This window comes from Plectrocnemia conspersa, unplaced genomic scaffold, assembly GCF_051122295.1.
Source record: "Plectrocnemia conspersa isolate PC_06_02 unplaced genomic scaffold, ASM5112229v1 ptg000010l, whole genome shotgun sequence".
Taxonomy (NCBI): Eukaryota; Metazoa; Arthropoda; class Insecta; order Trichoptera; family Polycentropodidae; genus Plectrocnemia; species Plectrocnemia conspersa.
The window spans coordinates 10,863,371-10,886,963 of NW_028277174.1; the positions used below are offsets into that span (position 1 = coordinate 10,863,371).

General features: G+C 28.2%; 1 protein-coding gene across 1 annotated transcript in view; it reads right to left on the reverse strand.

The window, feature by feature from the left end:
• Positions 1-11,550: 11,550 nt before the first annotated feature.
• The window catches only part of LOC148230606 (adipokinetic hormone/corazonin-related peptide receptor variant I-like), an 89,310-nt gene continuing 77,267 nt past the window's right edge, over positions 11,551-23,593 (reverse strand). The window contains exons 4-5 of the mRNA XM_088195694.1: positions 23,277-23,430; positions 11,551-11,746 (exon numbers count right to left, since the gene is read on the reverse strand). Of these exons, the coding sequence (XP_088051820.1) occupies positions 11,551-11,746; positions 23,277-23,430 (350 nt within the window). The remainder of the gene's footprint in view (positions 11,747-23,276; positions 23,431-23,593) is intronic.

Here is a 23,593-nt window from a genome sequence, read left to right on the forward strand (position 1 = left end):
ATGTTTTTATTTTATTTTATTTTTTAATAAGAGCCCAATAACTATTGTAAGAAACCAGACTTAAAGTGAATAGCTTACAATTAGTATAATATTATATAAATCAAAAAGATAGTAGCTATTTTTAATTGAGAACCAACTTTTAGTAATATTTCTTACTTTTATTTTAATGTGACTGGCAGGTAATTAATTAAAAAAACTTGCGGTTTAATTTATGTAACTTGTGACGACCGAAAGGTATTTGTTTTAAGAATCATAACTAAAATAATATCGCTGCTCTAGTGGTAAAAACGAAATATTTAAATTAATTCTTAGAAATAAAAATATTTGTTTTGCGTCTTAAAATAACTCTAAAACTAACAATTTATTGGATCGCGAGATATGAATATACATACTATTAATTATATATTTTTTTCACTTTTATAACGTGATTTTGGATGCTGTTTAAATTTACCATTATTCGAATTATTGTGAGTAATACAAATAGAGATTTTGTGAAATATTATTTGTCGTTGTCATATTTTTTTGCAAGTATTTTATCTTTTAAACATACTGTGGTCCACACAATAGATTTTTTAAATATTTATTATTTAATCCTACTGCTCAAAAAGTAAATATTCTATCAACATATACTACAAAAACTACTGGTTAAATTTACCTTTTCGAGCACACAGCATGATGCGTCTAGCAAGCCCGCCCGTTCCAACCATAGCACCTGTAACACACAACACGGGCGGGCTCACTAATAACGCTATTACATATAAATCTAATATGTTGAACGCGTCATCTCATTGCTAGTAAAGACGAATATAACATATGTTCAAATCACCTTATTGAAATGGTAATGTGAAAATTTAATAATACTATTTTAATGAATTCCAATGATACTTTTCATTCGAACTTTTTACTTAAGTTAATTTATTAAATATTGCGAATGATAAAACGATTTAATATTCGTACGTGTTTTCTGTGACAAGCGGGCCGATGTAAAAGTTTGAGCAATGCGACGGGAAACTTTCCATATTAGACTCTCGATGAGAGAGAAAACTCGTGAGTGGAAAGTCAACGGAAAACTGTGGCGTAGAAAACATCGTAAATCGTTGGCTCAGTTACGTCAGTTCTGCTTTCAAATATTAAAGACTCTATTGAGCCGAAAAAAGCTGATGACGTCCACACACATGTGAGAAATTTGTAGATTGCACATTGATTTATTATAAGAAAATTTGGAAAAAAACATGTTTTTGTGAAAAAATGTTTGGTAAACAGTTTTATATATTTTTTATAAAAAAATCTTCTGTTTCAAGTGCTTTTTCGTAAGTTTTAAATATATGGTTGTAATCAAGTTGGCGCTAACCCAATGTGTAACAAGCAACGACTTGATGGAAGATTTATATGAATTTAATTATTACATATTTTTAATATATACAGCACTTTCCATATTAGTGTGACATGCTTTAAAATATTGTATAACTATTCACATATGCATAATCTGACATCTATATACCACAATAATTTTTTTTATTTCTGATTAAAAAATATTTTTTAGCGATTCTGAGAAAAGTGATTATTTATTAATTTTATTATTATGAAGACATTTGATTACTGCCAAAAAATTATGATATGTGTTTTCAAAAAAAAAAAAAATATTATTATATTGGATTCGCAAAGACTACATAAAAAAACATCAATAACCAAATTAATTTTAAACTTCACGCTGTCCAAAATATGTTACAACGTGTCGACATTATTAACCCTTCCTGGGCGAAAAGGGGGCCAAAAAGTACCCCAAGAATTTGTTTTTCACTGTAACTTTGTAACTACTACCTTTAATAGACCCACATTTTATGTAATCCTGTAATTAAGGATTATACATAGGTAAAATGTGTTTCGAGTCAATTTCGAAATCGTATAACGGTTTAAAATATAAATTTGCGGTAAAATATCTATTATTTGTGAGTGACCATCAGTTTTGCAATTCCAAGAAGGGCAGGTATAGAGGATAACATTTGGGCTCATTCGCACACGAAAGTTATGAATGTGTCGACGGTCGGTTTCCATAATGAGTTAGAACGAGAAAGCTATATGCTGTTGGTATACCATCCCCTTCTCAGAAAAATCATTGTCTGGAGAAAGCCACGTGCTGGCAAATCAGTGTTTCCCTATCTTTTGCCGTGTTTCGTTGTTTGCAAAGCTAATTTATTATTTTTATTTTTGTAATTCCATCATCCTATACCTTTTATTTCATGTAGGAAGTATTATTATACACTTTGTTATTTTCTGTATATTGTATTATACGTATTTGGTGATTTTTTTGCGGTATAAATTGTGATAAAATACTGGGATATGTCGGCCAGACAAGATACAGAAAGACTTTTAGACGAATTTGAAGATGATGTCAATGTCGATGAATCTTTTGACAGTGATATCGACTTTGAAGAGTTGGATTCAGATGCCACCGACGTAAATGATGTAATCGATTACGAAGCTGACAATTCTTCATCAAAAGATGAAGAAACCGAAGATGATGAATTTACACCAGAAGACACCACGTTCATGTAAAAATCTGGTCTAGAATGGCATTCAACTCCACGATACAATTCCAGACCGCGAATCTAGAATATCGTAACATCTTCTTCAGGACTTGGAACAGAGGCTAGCAATGTGACTACAATAAAGAAAACCTTTGCTCTCTTCATGACTGCAGCGATGATTCCAGAAATAAGTAGTAGTGGAGACTAATCGGGTCTCTAGAAATGACAATCAAGACCACACCAACCAACCGGAAATAGAAGCATTCATCAGCGTATTGATAGTTTCTAGAAGATGCAATGGCCGTAGACTACCACTAAAGAAAATATGGACATCTAACCAGCTTTTTGAGTAATTCTTTTTTTCTACGGTCATTTCAAGGGACACATTCGTATATTTATACAGTAAAATTCACTTTGAAGACAGAAACACCAGACAATTACGATTTCAACAATCGCAAGATAAATTTCGCGCTTTTATCAAAAGTAAGCTCGGCAGATATGGAATAAAAATATGGGTTGCTGCTGATGTAGAGTCGTCGTATATTTTAAATATACAACCATACATGGGAAAGCAGCAAGTACGAGAGAGAAACCAAGGTGAAATGGTAGTGACTGATCTAATTAGTCCTTATATTGGATCTGGACGTGGTTTCATTACTGACAACTTATTTTCGTCAGTGCCCCTTGCTCAAAGAATTTTGGAAGACAACATTAACAGGAATAATTAGAAAAAATAAGCGTGAAATACCGCAAGAATTTTTGCGTTCACGCTAGCGAGAGGAATTATTTAGTCGTTTTGACTTTACCGATGACATCACATTGGTTTCATATGTTTCGAAAAAAAAACAATCAGTCACACTGTTGTCAACAGAGTTAGGCATGGAACTTGCCAAGGAGAACATAAATTTTCAAAAAATAGTGGGATATCGTTTCATAAACATATTCAATATGGTTTCACACTTTATGATCAAGCAACTAACGTTGAAACTGTTACTCCATTGACAATACTTCCTGAAAATCGCGTTGAACAGGTTAGGAGAAATAAGTGCAGCTTTTGCCCTAGAAATTAGGACAGAAAGACTCGATTTTTTGCACCACCTGCAAAAAAAAGCGATATGTACAGTTCACAAACACCAGTTGAAAATATTGTCATGTCCAAATTGCTTACAAGATTCAAGCGTAGAATAAATGAAATATTTATATTATTATCCTAAATATAAATATATTACTTTTGTTATTTTGTATTTTATATTATAAATACATTATTTAAAAAAAATGTGAATTATTTTTATTTCTTGTGCAATTATTATTTTTAGCAATAATAAGTTATATATAAATAATATGATGTTTTACTAATTTTTTAATTGATTTAATTTGTTAAAAATTTAATCGATTTAAAAATAATTAAATAATAATAATTTTATTGGTCAGTGTTTGAGAAACGCTGCAACATGCATCGACAAGTAAACGCCGTAGACGCCCCTCAATCGCCGATCGTTCTTTGGCCAGAAATGTCGCCGAAAAATATGACTATAATTTGCAAAAAATGTTAATAAAAAGATATTTTATTCGTTTTATGAAAGTAAATATGCATGGAAACACGTGTTAGATGATTAGGTAAACAATTTTCTGTTGAAAAAGTATCATAATTTCGAGAATAGTCTGGGGGACAAATGGACCCCGGTTCGGAACACTCGCGATTTTTCTACCTTCCGTACGGGATGGGTTAAAAAGTTTACATAGCTGATTTTTGAAATGTATATAAGCTGAAAGTCGTATATTTCATTACAAATAACCAGACAGCTGGAATGGTTTCGGAAGCACCGATATTAATATTATAAATTTACACTTGAAGATTGTGCAAAAGCAATTTGATCCGTCAAATCTATACATGTATGACTAAATATATAGGATTTACAGCATCATTTTAACTATACCAAAAGTATGTTTTTGTACTAATAGGCTTATTGCATCAAAGATCGTACAATCTATATAACATGGAGATAGAAGCGTTGAGCTTATTTGAATGATAGCGTGTCATAAAAGGTAAAAAATAAAACCAAGTATTAAGATATTGATCCTAGTTTCAATAACTAGATATCAAGAAGCACAAACACATGTATATGTTGCATACGTGTTTTTTCTATTCAAGGAATTCTAAAGCCATTCAGAATCTTTAACTTCGTAATTTACCAGCATTTTATTTATTCAGTATCTATTTTAAAAGATTTACTTAAAAAAAATATTAGATTTATTGCTACATTAATAATTGAAAAATATGTTTTTAAAAAATATTGAAAGATAAACATAAGGTAAAAATAAATAAATAAAATGTCAGACTAAATTCTTTTGAACCCTACGATATCCATTATATTCAATTTACGTTTCGATTAAATTTCCGTTAGAAGGTAAATCTCTCCATTAAATACACATAAGAGTATTAAACCGCAAAAATGGATTTTATATAATCTGATTATTAAATTAAATATCAGTTTTATTAATTGCACAATATATTTAATGGTTATCAAAGTTAAACCCATTTAGAATATTAAAGAGCGCCTTATAAAATAAATAATATTTTTTATACAGAAAGGAAATCAAAAAATGAATTATCGTAAATCATTGTATGGCGTGGGAAGCATCAAAAAATGAAACGCGATATTGAGAAAAATCTCGGAAATTGTATTGAGCAACATCATAAAAAAACAGAGAAAGTTTAATAAAATTATGAATGTAATATGAATTCAATAATACAATGTGTACAATAAGAATCGAATTTAAAAAAAATACTTTATACTTTCGTTGATACGTACATACATGTACATATATGTAAGAAAACATTTCACTTTATTCTCAGTATTTCATTGAAAGAAACGTAGCGAGACCCCTTTTCTGAGAGCTTATTTTCATACCTACGTCTATTCAAATAATGCTGCAAAGACAAAAGGCAAAACAGGGTCAACTTGTATCTACCCGTATAAAAAGATTTATATGAGAAATTTTCCGTAAAGAATTTTACTTTAGACCATTTCCATGTACAGCAAAACCATATACACATATAAAGGTGTAATGCCGTTTTATATTTTTTTGTGGTACCAATGGTTTGCCAATAGTTCGAATTTACTAATATATATTACATGTTCACGTTTAATTCGAGTAATTATGTTTAGTCAAATCTAACGAATATATGTATTTAATTGGAAGCAATAATAATGTTTATGTATAATATTATAAAAGGAAAAACTCACTTTTCGCCCTCGGAGCCCGTCGCCGATAATTCAAAAATTGAAGATTTCAATACGAAGATTGTTTAATGATTTTTTATCTAATTTAGCCCTTTGCACTCGTATTTTTTTTTTGGTTGGGGTAGCGCCAGCTCGTATTTAATTTCGAGACTTTTTTTATGTTCAATTTATGGAAGTAAAAATGAAATAAAACATGTTTTGATTAATCTTTTTACAAATTAAAATTAATACAGCGAAAGATTGATAGTTTGTCAGTATTTTAGTTAAAAAAAGATTAATTAAATATTTAAAATATATTATAATTTAAATACTTTAATCGGAAAATAACTTTTTTTATTGTACTTTTTTAAATAATTTGTAAAACGTTAACCATGAAACTTAGAAAAGAATAATTTATTAAAATGTGTTCACGAAGAATTGTACTTACTATTCACCAAAAATAAATGACATAGTATTAGGTATACATAGTATAGGAAGGTAAATGTAATGATGTTTTTAGATGATTTTTCGTCCATCGCAATCAAATGCGCGGTAAAACAAATAAATGAATTATTTAAAAAAACAGCTGAGTGCTGTAGCGGCAGGGGTTTATAACCATTAAGAAATTTGTAAATAGCTAGATGTCATATGAATTCTGAATAATTAAAATATTGGACTGTTTGTATTTTTTTTGCACCTATCGTTTATTATCTTGCGCAATGCGCTTATTATCTTGCGCATCGCGCTCGTTCTATAGCGTTTAGCGCTCATAACATCGATCAACAATTTGCGTTCATACAAAAAAATAATGGTTACAATAAAATTTAATCAAGATTAAAATTACAAAGAGCACAAGTTTTTTACTTGTTGTTTTTTTTTCTTAGTAAAACCTTAGTTTTTAGTTTTTTTAATTGTTGTTTTTTCTTGGTAAATAGTTAATATATTCCCATTAACAAGTTTTAGACTTTATAGAAAATCAGATTACAATAAACGTATTATAAAAAATAAAAAAATATACTGTTAGTTAATTAAAACATATATCAACATATAATAACGTTTAAAAACACATTTAATACGAAAAATTGTTATGCACCTTACAATAAATAAAACACAAACAATATGCACATCAGCACATATGTTTTAAGCAAAAGGATACATTTTGACGATATAACCAATGATTTTTAAAAGCAAAATTTAACACTTTTGACGCTAAGTTGCCGATAATGAGATTCCAAATAAATTAAAGCGAAGGTCCATATATAAAGGAGAATCTAGATTAGGAAATATGGTTCTAGGACACTAACCGCCTGGAAATATACCCCTTGGACAATAACCCCCCGTCAAAACCCCCCTGGACATTGACCCCCCGTGCTAATAACCCCCTGACAATTAACCCACCATGCAAATAATCCCCCTGACAATTAACCCCCGCCACGTATAAAGATAATACAGATATTACTTAACACGTCTCGTGACGCTCTATTATACTTAATAAAACATATACTGACGCCATTACCAAAGTTTAGCTGTATTATACATACATATGTATCTAGCCTAATAATATTTTTTATTTTTTTTAATACTCTTTATAACAATTTTGCTCGCACCGGTCACCGGTACAAAATATACAATACGTATATTTTCTTCGTAAATGTGTTAGTTTTATTGATATTTTAAAAATTCTGTATTTTGCTGAATGAAATAAATTAGTATTGATACTGATTATTCGTATTAAACATTATTTTATTAAAATAATGACCATTTATTATAAATAATAACAACTTATATAAAATACTTATCTCTATACGTGGTGGGGGTTAATCGTCAGGGGGGTTATTTACACGGGGGGTTAATTTTCAGGGGGCTATTTGTCAGGGGGTTATTTGCACAGGGGATTATTTGTACAGGGGGTTAATGTCCAGGGGAGTTTTGATGGGAGATATATCTATCCAGGGGATATTTGTCCTGCGTTTACATGTACTTAGGATAGGAATATTTAAAATACGAAAAAGAAGGCCAAATTAAATTAGATATTTTTTAATATAGTCACTGTCTATGGCAGAGGTCAGAAAATTACGGCCAAATCCAGCCCTCTGCTTATTTTAATCCGGGCTGCAAGTAATTGTTAGATTTGACATATAAAAAAATCAAAGTATGTGCTATAATAGAGCGGCCAACCGTCGAGTTAAGGAGCTAGCTAGGTATCACATTATAAGGTGCTCCTATTGCTTTGTATTTCACCGTGACGTTATGCACTTTAAATTTGAAAGCATCTTCAATGCCCACGTAACGCCTTTTGCAATACATTTGAATATTTGAGAGAAATGATAAAGCTCATTTTAATTTTGCTTCCTGGCCCGCTGAGCTTAAAATATTTACAATCTGGTCCTTCACAAAAAAGGTTTGCCGACCCCTGGTCTATGGTGTTACACGAGCAAAATAACCTTGTCTATATTCTTCAGTCATATGTTTTACAGAGAGACATTCACAAAGCGTCATGGCGATTTTACAACTTTATATTTAGATTGTCTTGTATAACCGGAATGTCGTAGTCCTTAAGGCGTTGAACTGATATCCTAGAGACTATCGGTTCAGGTCCCGCAGCAAACTAAACATTTTAATATTAAGAATGCGCTATTATTAAAATTAAGCCCTAACTGCTAAGCGACATCTATTGATTGTAAGCTGTAATTATAGTTAACAATATATAATAGATATCACTAATTTACAAACTGTGTTTTATATTTTAAGTGTTGATTATGTTGTGCATAAACGACTTTTACCAATAGTTTTTCAATGACGCATATTTGAGTCATCCACCTTTAGAGTGTTAAATATGGATAAATTTATATAAGTGTAATACAATCCTAAAACTCACTGAAAAAAATATGTTTTACAATACTTTTAACCCTTTCACCGCGGATGACTTCTATAGGTGTCATCAAGAAAATCGCCAGTACTCATTAGACATTTAAAGGTGGCGTAAGCATTTGAGCCTAATAAAATGGCTTTTTAGTATAATTTAAGGCTGTAAATCAATTATTTGAACCATAATATTTTTAAAAATATGGCATGAATAGGTGCCCCCACATATTAACAAATTTCGAAATGGCGCTCAAAAATATCAGCTGTGGTGATAATATAAATGCAATTGGGACCAGGCCCCACCCAATTTTTTCGTACATAAAAACAAATAGGTGGGGCTGGTAAAGTTTTATTATATTTTGTGAAAATGATCAAATTTTATATTTAGACAAATGTTCTACAAGTTTTTCGTATGTATTTGCCCATTTGAGGCAGAAATGATAAATATTACATTGTTTTTTTGTGGGGATCTGTTTTGGATTGGCAGGCGTTTTTACACCTAGAGCGAACCAGCGTAGTTTGGCCTCGTGGCTTTATTTTTGAATTTTTAAGTTTTGAATTTATTAAAACAGTTCTAAAAATATAAATAAATTGATCATAAAAAATTTTTACATTAAAAGATTATCCTAAAACTTGAAACTTTAAATACTTGTACCAGATTTAAAATTGGTAAAAATAGTCTTAGCATAAACGCATACTATTACTGTCACAGTAATAATATCACGGTTAATATCGAATTCATCGTCACGTCCTTAAAAATTCAATATTATATCGTCATTCGTAATTATATGGATAATTTTTAAAAGAAAATCAATATATGTATTTATAAATAATTAAAACACAGATTACTAATTCTGTTTTACATAATTTAGCTATTTACTAGCTCGAAAATATATTAAATGTTTCGAGACTAATATTATCGTTTGAGTTGAGTACCCAGGTCGATAGTTGTCAATCGCTCATTTTATTAGTGCGAGCGAGTAAGCGAGCTCTGCTAGCATAACGGCATCTCGCTCTTTTTTCCGTCTTAAAAATTTTATTTTTATTTCATAACAGACACACAATATAAAGTAATAATTATGCACAATTAGAGCATATGATCCCGTTCCATCCCGTATCATAAAAATATAGATGCCCTTAGAAGGAAAAAATCAGTTGTAAGGCAATAATTGACAACCTAAATCTGTCAAGTCTAGCGCGATGCCGTCCTAACAGCGCGCGCTTTGACCATGTTCCGATGAAAAATTTTACAATAAACTTACACTTGTAAATTTAAGATTATTGAGTTATTTGCATAAGTTAAAAATTCAATATTACTGAAATGTGTTTAACAGAAGTCTTTTTACTATTAATAAATTTAAATTTTCAAAATTTGCTTGAACACAAAGCCAATAAATGCATTCAAAGTTTTGTCGACATATTGTCGACGTTCGAGTACAACGCTTGAAATACGATGTCGACACATAGTCGACTTACGAGCGCAAAGGGTTAATTAATCTATTCTTCTAATCCTCAACATATTATGTATATATTTAATTTTTATAGTTATAACACACTTAGTTAATTTGCTATCCGATTATTTATATTCAGTCAAATTGAACAACGCACATCACGAATCAATAAAAATTATTGTCGCGTAGCAAAATTTTATTTATAAATAATAATTATTTAAAACTGTTGTCACGTTACTGTCAGCCATCTTTTTTATATTAGAATGCTTAATTTTCATTGGTCGAAACAATAGAATGCAATACCGGCGGTTTAAAAATTAATCGGAGCAAATTCAATTTTTATATTATTATAATTAAATATATTTCCTTTGTTTACGTGTATACCATTCATACAAAGTAGAAGATTGAGCATATAATGTTTTATTTTAAAACGCGCGTGTCCCTTAAAACAATTATAAATAAGATAAAGAAATCATTTCTATTAGCATCTAATAGAGAAAATCTTAAAATAAATACGTAATTTCCATTTAAATTTAAATTTAAAACCATAAACTTTAAGCTTCACAGAGGATTTATATTGTGAGACTTTTTACTTTTCATTGTGATATTTAAACTTATATCAAATTTTAAAATTTAAGTAGATATATGTGTGTGTGTGTTTATATTTATACATGAATAATAATAATATTAAATAAAATAAAACATAGTACTCAACATATTTATAATAAGTTGAGCAATGTTCTGAATGATATATACGCAGACACATTACATACAATAACATGAAAGCTCTTTTCTTTCGTTTAATTTATTTGCGCCAGTTTAGCCCGTCTTGTAAATTATTACCCTTAAAAACGTAAACAATAAGATTAGTAAAATTCGGTTTAGGGCATTTTATAGAATTATCCTAGAACAATACTATCTAACTCACAAATACTAAAGCGTGCAAAGTATTCGTACTAAGCATAAATTTGCAGGTAATTTAAATTAAACTATATACGTCTACTAACGTAGCCTGTGAGAAACGATTTATGATAGTACCAAGAGAAAATGTCGTTACTTGGCTTTTTAAATTACTCTGTATTTCTTTTAAAAATGTTGGACGTACGTGACTTTTATATTAACTCGATGAAATAGTCTATAACTAAATTTGCATACAATACAACCAATGTATATTATTCTCCAAACGAACGATTTATAATTAAAATTTCATTCAGTCTAACCTAATTTACATTGAAATTTATAATTAAATAATCAACGTGTAATTTATCATGCACTAGATTTAATGTACGTTAAAACCATAGATTGATTAAGAACCCGACAACAATTTTAACAAAATCAAAATAGGTTAGCCTCAAATTACAAACCCATTAATAATTACTCCGACAGTTTTCACCTTACAAGTATGTACGTATTATATAATAAATTTAATATGACGTGTACCCTAATTTCCATACAAATTAATATATTCATGAGCTAAACAAATCACTCACCTGTTGATTTTCTATCTAAGAGGCCAGGGAAAAAGCAACTACAGCATCTCTTGCATTCGCGACGAAAGTTCATGGCATACGATCCGTACACCATTGGATTCATACACGAATTAGAGACTGCCATCAAGAAGAAATAGTCTTGTAAACGATGGTCTACTTTCATGGCACTCTCTCTATCGAACATATACCTGTAAATAAAAATGTATGTATATATAGTACATATAGGTTATTTTATATTATTTTTAATATTTATTATGAGAATTATGGACCAAAAACGCCCTTCAAGATATTCGTGAACAATGCCAACAAGCTAGGTGCGTATATAAACCTTCTGTCCGACAAGCATGTCAAATATTGAAGGTGTTATATTAACCCAGATAATTTATTCTGTTTTGACACGACTACGACGTGAGTGGCTGACGTTTCTGATTTTGATTGGAGGCTTGTAAGCTCATACAATAGCTCATACACATTGGTGTATTAGGTTAGCTGAATTATTTGTTTTATAATATCATATAATATAAATCAAATAATACCAACATTGATAGATAAATTATGCACAGACATAAAAAACTCGTTGACATTTCAAAGTAAGATTTTTTGATACGTTAATTTCTTATGAAAAATTAGCATATCTCTAAATAAGGAATTGATTAATATACCAGAAAGTTGCGTACGGCATATGTTTTGTATTTTATATATGTGCTTTATGCAAATTAAGCATATATTATAAGCTTTCGTTATTCATTACCTGGTACTAATACAAAGTAAGTCACCCAGCTATAAGTAAAATAATATTTGTTCAAATGATTGTACAATAGTATGAATAGAATTGAGTTTGCCTTGAATTATCTAAGAGCCATAAAGCCTATATTCTCAGTTATATACCTACATTCCATTATTATATAATAATTGTATTCACTGAATTGCAATGTTGAAACTGTGACTGGAAACTTATGCAAAATACTCAATTGTAAATTTAATACCGAGATTCGCTATTTGTTTTCCACTATTCATTTACGTGTCATTTTTCACATTTTCCATTTACTTTATCTATTTTATTTTCATTTACATATTGTTTGATGCAGTCGAAACCAGTAGTCAGCCCTGTGTCTGTATTTCGTTTGGGCTTTAATTTTTGTTGATAATGCTTATGACATTTAAAATAAACTAGTCTTCTGATTACTTTAGATAAAACGTTGTTTTGTAAGTTTATGACAACTGATTTTAATTAAAAATGGTTTCATAAGCTTATAAAATTTTTCAAACTAATAATGTTTCATAAAATCAGCACATATTTTAACATTTAAATTAGTTTATCATTAATATAATATATTTAATAAACCGTTCTTCACAAATTTTCCCAATAAAAAAATCACTTCGTATAGCATTTAAATCTTTATTGCTTGAAAGAGAAAACAATTACACAAATCTGTTTGTCTTATAATAAATATTGCGATATATGTAGTGAATTTTATTTTTAACAGTAAACCGGCATTGAATAAATACCATTATTGATTTTCCCGTTGCTGTCTTATGGCAAAGATGACAAACAAAATCTTCATTTATGAAAGCAATTGTAATCTAAGATTTAATTTACAATTATTACATATTTTTTGCTTTTTTCTATAACAGTTATAAAACTAAATGTTGGCGAAAAACCCTTAGTTTAGCAAAGCATTGATTAATGAAATTTTGAAACATTCAGTAGTTTGACGAATGGTCGGCGATTCTTCTTTTGTTAAAGGCACAAGGACACATGTGCGTATTTTTTTATTATATCCTTTTTGCCTTTCTATATTTTTTATTATATGGAATTTGAAAATGAGTTTCGAGCAAATATATTTTTTTCTATATATTGAATAAATTTTTATTATATGATTTCCGGCAATGGAATATATAATAGTGATGAAGAGTTACATTCATTTATATACTCATGTATTTGAGACTAACTTAAGCGAAGATGTTTATTAAATTAGTATATATTTATAAGACACTGCATCGACGCAAAAGTGGATCGCCCAGAGAGCATGATAATAGCATATCGCGGGATATTCAAGAAACTCCCTTGAAATCACAGCCGACAGTAATACAACTCGACATGCCAGCAAAATCTCTAACTATCATGACCTGCTATTTCAATTCCACTGCCTGATAACAGCATCTACGTTACCCTATATTTTTAGTGAGTATTTATGTCTATTTGTCTATAAAGTCACACCCTTTCGGCATCAGAACACAAAAACACTAATAATAAAATCATAGTTAAATGGGCTGTAATGAAATACATAGTTAAATTTGACAACCCTGTGTTAACAATTAAAAAAATCTATTCCATCGTTTTCGATGCAATATTATGGTACATATGTGTGTACATATACATCACAATTAAAAGTATCAATCCACTAAAGTATGATATGAACTCTTTATATTGAAATTAAAATTGATGTCTTTGATTGCAAAACAATGAGGTAATTGTATTATTTTAATGTCACTTATAAGCATTTTAAAACCTAATATTATCGTCTATTAATTCTAGAGACTCTAATAGAGTGCTATTTAAGTGGTGGCTCGCGGACTCTAATTCTCTAGTTCTCGTGGTTGTTACAACGTTATTTTAACCCGTTAATAACTTATCAGTAATTTGTTCGTTTTTGTAGCCACCCCTACGTACCCACGGTACGCTTTTCCTTCGTTTTAGGTACTCAATGCTTATTTAAGTTTCCTTTAATCTTGTATATCCATCTCTATCTCCAGTAGAAAATGTCTGTCTGTCTTGTGATAAACTGTCAAGTAAGATATCCCTCTAGTCTAATTATGGATTATTAAGCTTTTGGGTACATGCAAAAATAACATGTTTAAGAAGAGCAAACATTTTGATATTATGTTTACTATAGACAATATTAACACATTATTTTGTGGCGGCCGACATGTGTCACGCGGACGGAATTATAATGGCCCAGAAAGCCAGAAAGATAAATGAGCGAAATCTTCAGATTTTGTTACTACAGGTAATCCAAATGGCAATCGCGATTGTTTGAACCCTTGTTGATAGACTAGCACTATCTAAAACCTTTATGGTAACGGACTATGCCGCACAGAGCGCCCACAGAAAACCCTTTTCATAACTCCCAAAAACAACAGATTCTACCTGAGCTTATGATACAACACTACCCATCCAGAAGATCGTTGCCTCCTATCAACTGCAGTCTCATACGCTGCATTGATAAATTCAGAACTTAAAAATATTAAAATAGTGTTTATGAATTGCAACGCAAAACACAACACAAAAGTCAATAATATGTCATAGAGATAAATTACAAATTAAAAATATTTTCCATTTGTCTCTACTTATTTTTGTTAGACATGTTTCTGAATATGTATTACCTATTCCGTATAGCATTGTTATTATTAAATTTTTCCCTAATAAATATTTTAATAATAACATATATTTAGATTTAGATGAAAAAAAATAATACGAGTCGTATTTTTTTTTAATTCAACACTACTACTTCACCAAAACATTTTTAAAACCCACCCTATTATAAAAAATGAAGCCGTTCCATGAAGCAATACTGAAAGATATATACTGGTCTTCCCCACGAGAAAGTTTGAGTAGCACTCTATTTAATAGACCTTTACCCAAGTTGGACATTATCAATCCCGTTTCCGTCCGAATCGTTCGACAACGGCTTAGATTTCCACCTTGCGCTAAATATTGGAAAATACACAAGAATTTAACTCGACACTCACCAAACAGTATAAAATGCCAAAAATGGGATGAAGCTCAAAAAATAGTTCAATTAACAATATACAAAACCGATTAAAAAAATAAATTAAACAATCATACATCGGAATAATTTGATTAAAAGATAGGGTTACTTTATCAAATTATTTTGTGCACAGCTTAGCAAATTAAAGTACTATACTCCAAGTGTCGTTCCAGTTTAAGTATGAAACTAGCAATTACATATTAGACAGATTTCGTCTGATAATCATTAAGCCATTAAAAGACTGACAAAAGGAAGGTTTAAATGCATAAAATCGCACGAATTCAATAATACTGAACACATATCTTATAATTCTGGTTACATATACAAACGATATTACACCTGAAATTAAATAAATTATGGCCTCTGTCAGAGCCTTTAATTTTTAAATATATAAAAATAAGTATTACGGATTGACGTGACTAACTTGAGCGTATAAAAAATAGAATTAATAAAAGGGTTATTTGCGACAAAAGGAAAAACTTCTAGGAAGCCCGCTTTATAAGAAATATAAAACCTTTGACGGACCAAGCTCGACCTCTTAATCGAATAATCATTTATTTGTAAAAGTAAATGGTAAAAAAATCAAAATAAGTCGAATTTAAAGAAACTAAACTCTACGTTGTGATATATATACATAGCTTAAATAATGATAATTATACAGATTACTTATAAAACGTATTAAATAGATCTTTATTCGATTTAAATCTGTTTTTGTTATTTTTAATTGTTAATATAGCAATAAACCTTAAATATTCCTTGAAACTTATTTTACTATTATTATTAAATTTATTTCTTTATTCAAATACTTTACAAACGTACATGAACGAACAAACAGGTATTCTAAATTACATCTATAAATTATTTTAATACACAAAGTCTATATAAAATAGATAGTTGTAAGTGGGTGAAAACCTTGCCGACATTTTCTTATATGAAAACTCGCATAATAAATTTTCTTAATGGTGTCTTTCGTCTTAAATGTATATGCATATTTAATGCAAATTATTATTTCTATTTATGATGTTTTATTTATGAGAACTTATATCTTAAGCATATATGCAAATTTAATCTACAATAAGCTTTGTGTACATATATAGATATTATATATACACATATAAAATTTACAAATATATTTATTTAAATGTAATAAAAACATCGATTGTTTCAGACATAATTCATGGTATCTAAAAATAATTGTAATAAAAATTTAATTATATAGAAATTAAATTATGGAAAAAATAATTTGCTTAAAATTGTAATCTATCGTAATCGAAAAGTATTTGATAACCTTATACTAATATATTATTTTATACTTATTGTATAAGTTCTAACTTTTATATTAAATTCATTAAAAATACGTCGACCTATATTTTGATCATTTCATTCACGTTCTTGCAAAATCCGACAGCCGAAAATGTAAGCGAGGCATGAAAATGTTCTATGATTTTTGTGTTCATTTTGCCAATGTTTTATAAATAAACATTCAAGTTTAAGGTTTTCGTTTAACCGTTGTCATAAAGATAAATATAATCACAAGAAAATTGAATGGCTTTACTACTGTTATAATTTTAAACTCGAACATGAAATCGAATGTTTCGCTCAAACTGCGGTTCAATTTAACGATTCGTTGGTTTTACTGCCATTTTACGTCCCATCGCTGGCACATCAAGTTCCAATAAAACCATGAAAATCGTTAACTGGATCACGTTTTACTTAGAGAGTATAAATATTAGTATAAAACAAGTGCAGTCGTAAACTAAAAAAGTATTTAAAGCGTCTTATTCTAGTAACATTATTGTTTAACCACAAAAGTTTGCTTCCTACTTATTTCACAGAGACACTTCATTTACGTTTAACAAGAATATTTCCTTCATTATTATTATTTAATGAATCGTATATTAAAAGTAATTTTCAATCTATTGATTTTGCGATTAAATTTATTCGTTGGGTGGAATGGAATGCCGGAAAATTTATCACACGAAATTTAATGTTTCAAGCAAAAATGTGACCCGCATAACTTTATCCGGAAACCTTTATACTGAAAATTTTGTAATGTTAAGTAGCATAATTAGTTCTTTATGACGCGTTTTAAAAATTTTAAATGCCTAAAAATCATTAAAGATAATATATAAAAATTATGTTTTTTTTACATTATACAATATTTGCATCAGAACTTTAAATTATAAACTAAATTAAATAGTACAATATAGCTCAACTAAATTGTTTTTTAATAAAATATTATACCAATTTTATTTAAATCAATACTAATATGGTTATTATAATAATGTATTACTAATCACGAATGCTAAATATTATGTTGATAATATGGTAGATTACTTTGGTAATTTATCCTTAAATATAATACTCCTGTACACAACTTTTTTACCGCTTAACGTTTTTAAATCCTCTTATTAAAAATTACAACTTACATTAATACTATACAAAAATACTTAAACTTAAGTATCCCCTTAACATACATACATATCTCTTTCTTTCGTGCTTTTAAAAGTAATTATATTTATAATATTAAATATATTTGTACATTTACTTTTACTTAAAAATTGTTATGTGATATTAAAATCTTTTTAAATATACATATTAACTGATCCCAAATGCTAAAATATCAAATATTACATCCCTTTTATATAAAAATTTAATTTTAATGATTCAAAATACAATTTATCTCTACAGGTATGACTTTCTCCTACCTCCCAGTATTTTTTTTTAATCCACTAACATAAAATATCAAAGGCGTTAATTCAAAATAATTTGATAGCCCCATTTTACTATCATCTGCAATTTTTTTTCATCTAGAAATATTTAAATAAATGATTGTCATAAGGAACAGGGGCTGGGGAACGAGGTGGATGAAATTAAACGTTCTAGCCAAGTTTATTGATTTTATTGAGAAACAATTTCGCCAGATGGGTACGCGCATTGTCGAGACTTTTTTTTACATCTTGCAAACGATCCATATGATCAAAAAATAAGCTATCTGTTATGGTTTGCCCATGTGCAAGAGTTTCGAAATGCACAATTTCTTTGCAAACACAGCATACACACAAAATATATTTTTTTTACAGTAAGCAGGTAGGTTTTGAATTTTTTAAACCATATTTACAGATTGACCTCACAAATATTTTTAATGGTTGTAGCTGCACATTTTTGTAAGAATTTCATATAACATGTAAAATTCTGTCATCGTAAATTTTGAGGCCCAATTTGTTTTAAAGATCGGAATGTGGAGGCTAGATGAGCATCAAAATGTTATATTTATCTTAAAAGACTGACTGACTGTTAAAACGTAAATTTAAGAAAGTGTTATTCATTTCAGGATTACCTTTCTACTCAAGAATTATTTCCAATCTGCAATATGATGATTTATCATTTCTCAAATAAATTGTAGTTACTCGAGAATTTTAACATATTTAATAAAAATAAAAAAATATTTATAAATCTGCTTAATTTTAGTCATAATTATGATTATATTGTTTATCGTTTCTACATTTATAATTGCGCCTGATTTTAATTTTAAAAAAAAATTGTCTTGTTAAATTCTTTGTATGCAGTTTTAGGAATTAAATTCAAAATATATTTATTTATTAAAATAGTCACATTATTTCTAGGGAATTATCAGAAGTTCTCATTTTTCTATTTCTCGAAAAATGAAATTAATAAGACTTAGAGAGAAAAAAATACATTTTTATATTAACCTAATATTGCACATACCGAAATAATACACATAAGCTAAAAATATTAATTTTACCTATGCATAGTAAAAATTCAGAATATTTATTTATACATACAGCATTAAATAAAACTGATATTAAGTTGTGGGAACTTATGTTTTTGTAATGTGTAGCAATTTTTATGCGAATGATGTTGTAATTTAAAGGAACTGTAGAAAAATCAAGGGTTAATATATTTTATAATTGTTCTTTTTGTTGTGCGTTAATTATTTTGCATAAAAAATGTTTACCAAGTTACTCAGGAAAAATATTTTTGTAAATAAAATGTTGATATTTTAAAAGAAAATTTCTAAATAATATACATTTTACTCTATAAAAAAACGCATCGTTTAAAAATATATGAAAAAAAATGTTAAGATATATATTACATATAATTTAGGTATAAATAAAATTAATGACGATCGATTGCTATTAGCAATCGGAGGTTTCCAACCATTTAAAACAAAATTATTTCATATTTTATACAATATTAATAATTAGTTATAAATTAAAATATTTATTAGACATTTATTTATATTTTCTTCATAGTTTAACTAACGTTTTACGAATTGTCTTTGCTAAATGAATATAATAGCCTGATATTTAATATTTTACCATATGCGGCAATAAATCTCAATAAATGCTTATTTAAAATTTAATGTATAGAAAAGAATTCATGAAAATATTAATGTAAACAGCTTATTTCTTAAATTCTATATATTTGTTTTTGACTGTATAGACTTATTTAACTGTATTAATGCCAGAGGCTACTTGAGAGTTTTTTGGTTGACGTATTGTCTACCCCTGTTTTATATAATATTTCAGAAATATAACGTTATTCAGTAATATGTATATTATTTGTGTTAAAGTATACAATATTATCACATTTTTGTGATTTTGCTACCAAACAGATTATTTTTTATTTATAACTAGTACTTTATACTATGAAATTTAGTTATCATTACATTTATTTACTTTTTACTTGTAAATGGCATTGCAAACTTAAAACATATATCAGACATAAGCTATTAAAATTGTATGTCGCCAGAACCATAAAAGAGCTTTTCTATGTTTTCGTAACATATTCTTCTTATATGTACAATACATATGTAGTAGTTAAAATTAAGGTGACATAAAAAAACGACTTTAGCAACCACGGGTTTTATTATTTTATATTATTTTATTTTCAAAAAAATATCATGAAAATAAAATTAATGAATATAAAAAATATCAAATATTCCAATCATTTCATTTCCTGTATTATATTATATATTTTTTCATAATGTGTATTATTGGGTTTTTCGAAATTTCTTAATTATAAGCAACCATAAATTGCACAATTTTAAATGACATCATACGCGTAATTAAATTATATTTGTTTGTATCAGAGATGAAATAATTCAGAACAGTTGTAATTTTTCTTTGTGTGGAGAAACGCGTTATCAAATTTACATTGTATTTTTGTTATATTCGTATAATGTCACGTACTTGGGAGGCGTATGTATTATTTCTTTATCATTTCATTTTTTAAACGAATCCCCAAGGAAGCAATTTTTACCAATATTTGTTCATGTGACACAATTTTACAAGAAATTTTCGAAATTATTCTGAATCAAAATACTCAAAGTATATAAGCATAAGATATGTACATGAACTAAAATCAATAAATCAAAATATATACCCATAAAATAAGGCGATTTAAATCAAATATTTCTCGAAAGAAATTCTAATCATACAAATATTCGAAAGACATTCGGAAAATTTAAGTAGAATAAAAATGTCGCTGAAATTTCGTTCATTATATCAAAGAAATTTAACCGTTCAAGTGTTAGCTATTTCATAGGTAAGTATCATCAAGTCCCTCTTTATATTTGTGAGGGGTATCTAAAATGCATGGTGTACCCATAATAAATCAATCAAAACCTGGCAACGAAAGGAAAAATTCCATGCAAAAATTGTGAGAATTTCTCTCTATATGTATTTTTCAAACGTCACGTTTTCAATTTAAAAACGTCCTAACTGTTGCTATTTAAACAACATAACTTTTCGATTTCAATTTTCTAACTGCTTTTAGCATATCATTCGAAATGATTTTAATAATATTAATATTTTATTATTCATAGTAATAAATTTTACTTAATATTTAAAATATTTACTGTATTAAATATGTCAATAATCACACATGTATCTTCTTAAAGCATACAATATTACAAATATTATATCATAATATTTAAATTTAAAAAAGTGTATTTTAACTTTTAAACTTCAGTTTATTTTATCAATTATAACTGATTTTTAGAATGTGCAAAAGTATTTTAATTGTTCATTTAATAAAAAAAATACAATCAATAATTTCGTTTGTGTTTAGGCAGATTTCTACATCAAACGTTTTAATGCTCTTTAAGAAAAATTTTAAAAACCGTTCAACTCAACATTTTGTATAAAAAAAATATATTATATCAACTTTTAATATTTGTAGCCATAATTCTTTTACTTGCACAATAAAACATTTTAATCGTTGAACTCAAAAACAAGTTATTTATTTTGTGAATGCCAATAACAAATCAATTCCCTGTATTTAAAGAAAATTTTTTATGTATGTATACGTTTTGAAAATTTTCTGAATGAACTTGGTATATTGTATTATACATTTAAATACACATTACTGAACGTATAAAAGTTTTCTACTTATAAAGTCATTTTCTTATGGATATTTTTAATATATTCTTCGATCTCAAACACTCACTTTCTCTCTCTCTCTCTTTCCTTAAAACAACTTATCTTTGACTTCAATCATATTCCTTAAAAGCTTCACCGTCAACAATCTTGCAAGCATTCGCGAATAGGAAACGAATCCGTTTTACTTTATGTGTTTACTGTGTCATAAATTTCGTTTTGTGTTATGCGTACGTTTAGAGTATATATTTATATTAAATTAAAAGTTCAAGATGAACAAATATAAATTCGTTAAATTCGATACACGTATGGAAACTTGGAGAAATTTGCGAATTATGAATTTATGCCTACGACGCACAAGTTGATTAATTTAATTAAAGCTTAATAAACATATCTGCGTATCTGTGTATTTGTAGCAATATTTAAGTAATTTAATATAAAATTAATTTACATAAATAATGAACCAGTACTAACTATTATATATAGATTTTTTCGGCCAACAACAATTGATTTTTAAAATCACTACAATAGTGACATAAAATTTCTGTCATTCTGGTCACTTCTTGGCTATAATTTATATTTTTGCTTAGGAGACATTTATCTTAACCGATATTGTTTTATTATGTAATACATTGCTATTCAGATAGTAATAAGACAAACGGGACAACCATAGATAATTTATATGATATGGTTCAAAGCAGTTTTCTTTTAGAATTGTATAAAAGCTTTCATTTAATATATATTAAAATAGCTGTTAATTAAATCAATTTATAGTCAACTTCGTCAGCGTTTCCTTTGATTTTCCACATAAGTGAATATTTGAGTCAATACAGCGTTAACTTTCGTTATCGTCAATTAAATGTGTTCTATCGCACATGGTGCTTAAGGGCGTTTGTAAATTCACCGGTAAATTTGCCATCAATGTGAATGGAATTTTCGAAACAACAGTTTAATTACAAACATATTTGCTGTCTGTATGCACATTATAACAAATATGCTTACTTAATAATAATACAAATAATAGTTGGTCCTAAATTGTAACGTAAACAGTTCAATTAATACCATAATCATATAACCAACTAATAGTGTTGCAATTCATTACTACTGTAATTTTCATATTAAGCCGGAATTGTTTTTGTGGTGATCGATGAAATTGCACATAAGTGTATATATTAATAAATTTATTATTAATATTTAGACTAATGAGGCAGTTAAAATTATATAAAATGCCATGGAAAGGAAAAATGTCATTTCAACTCGATGATTAATTTAATTTATGTAAACGTAACATGTATTATTTGAACGCACGCCGTGAACAGTCAACATTTTTTTATATCAAGTTATTTATAATTATCATTACACACGCACAAAAGGAAATAACACTTCTTGGAATATATAAAATACTCTTACAATATATGAAAAGCTGTATTTTAAAGCATTTCAAAGAAAAATATTCCATCTATGTATGTGAAATATATACATCTAGAGTAATGGGTGTGTAAAATATGTGAATTATTTTTATATTACAAATTTCAACATACCAAAGAGTCATCACAGCATAGGGCATCCAGCACCAAACAAACACCGAGACAATGGTAATTGTCATTCTCAGCGTTCTACTTCTAGCTCTCTCAATATTTCTGATATCTGATCTTCGTAGACGCATTCTACTTCCTTTCGAGCGAAAACTGAGGTCTGGAACATAAGACATAAATTCAAAATAAATTCATATTACAATAGTAAACATTTAACAATATTATTTATGTAACATAAAATTAGGAAATGGAAAATAATTTGCTAAATTTTGTAGACATTTTAGTTTACCACGAGACCTGCATTTTGTGCCTCAACCGAAAGA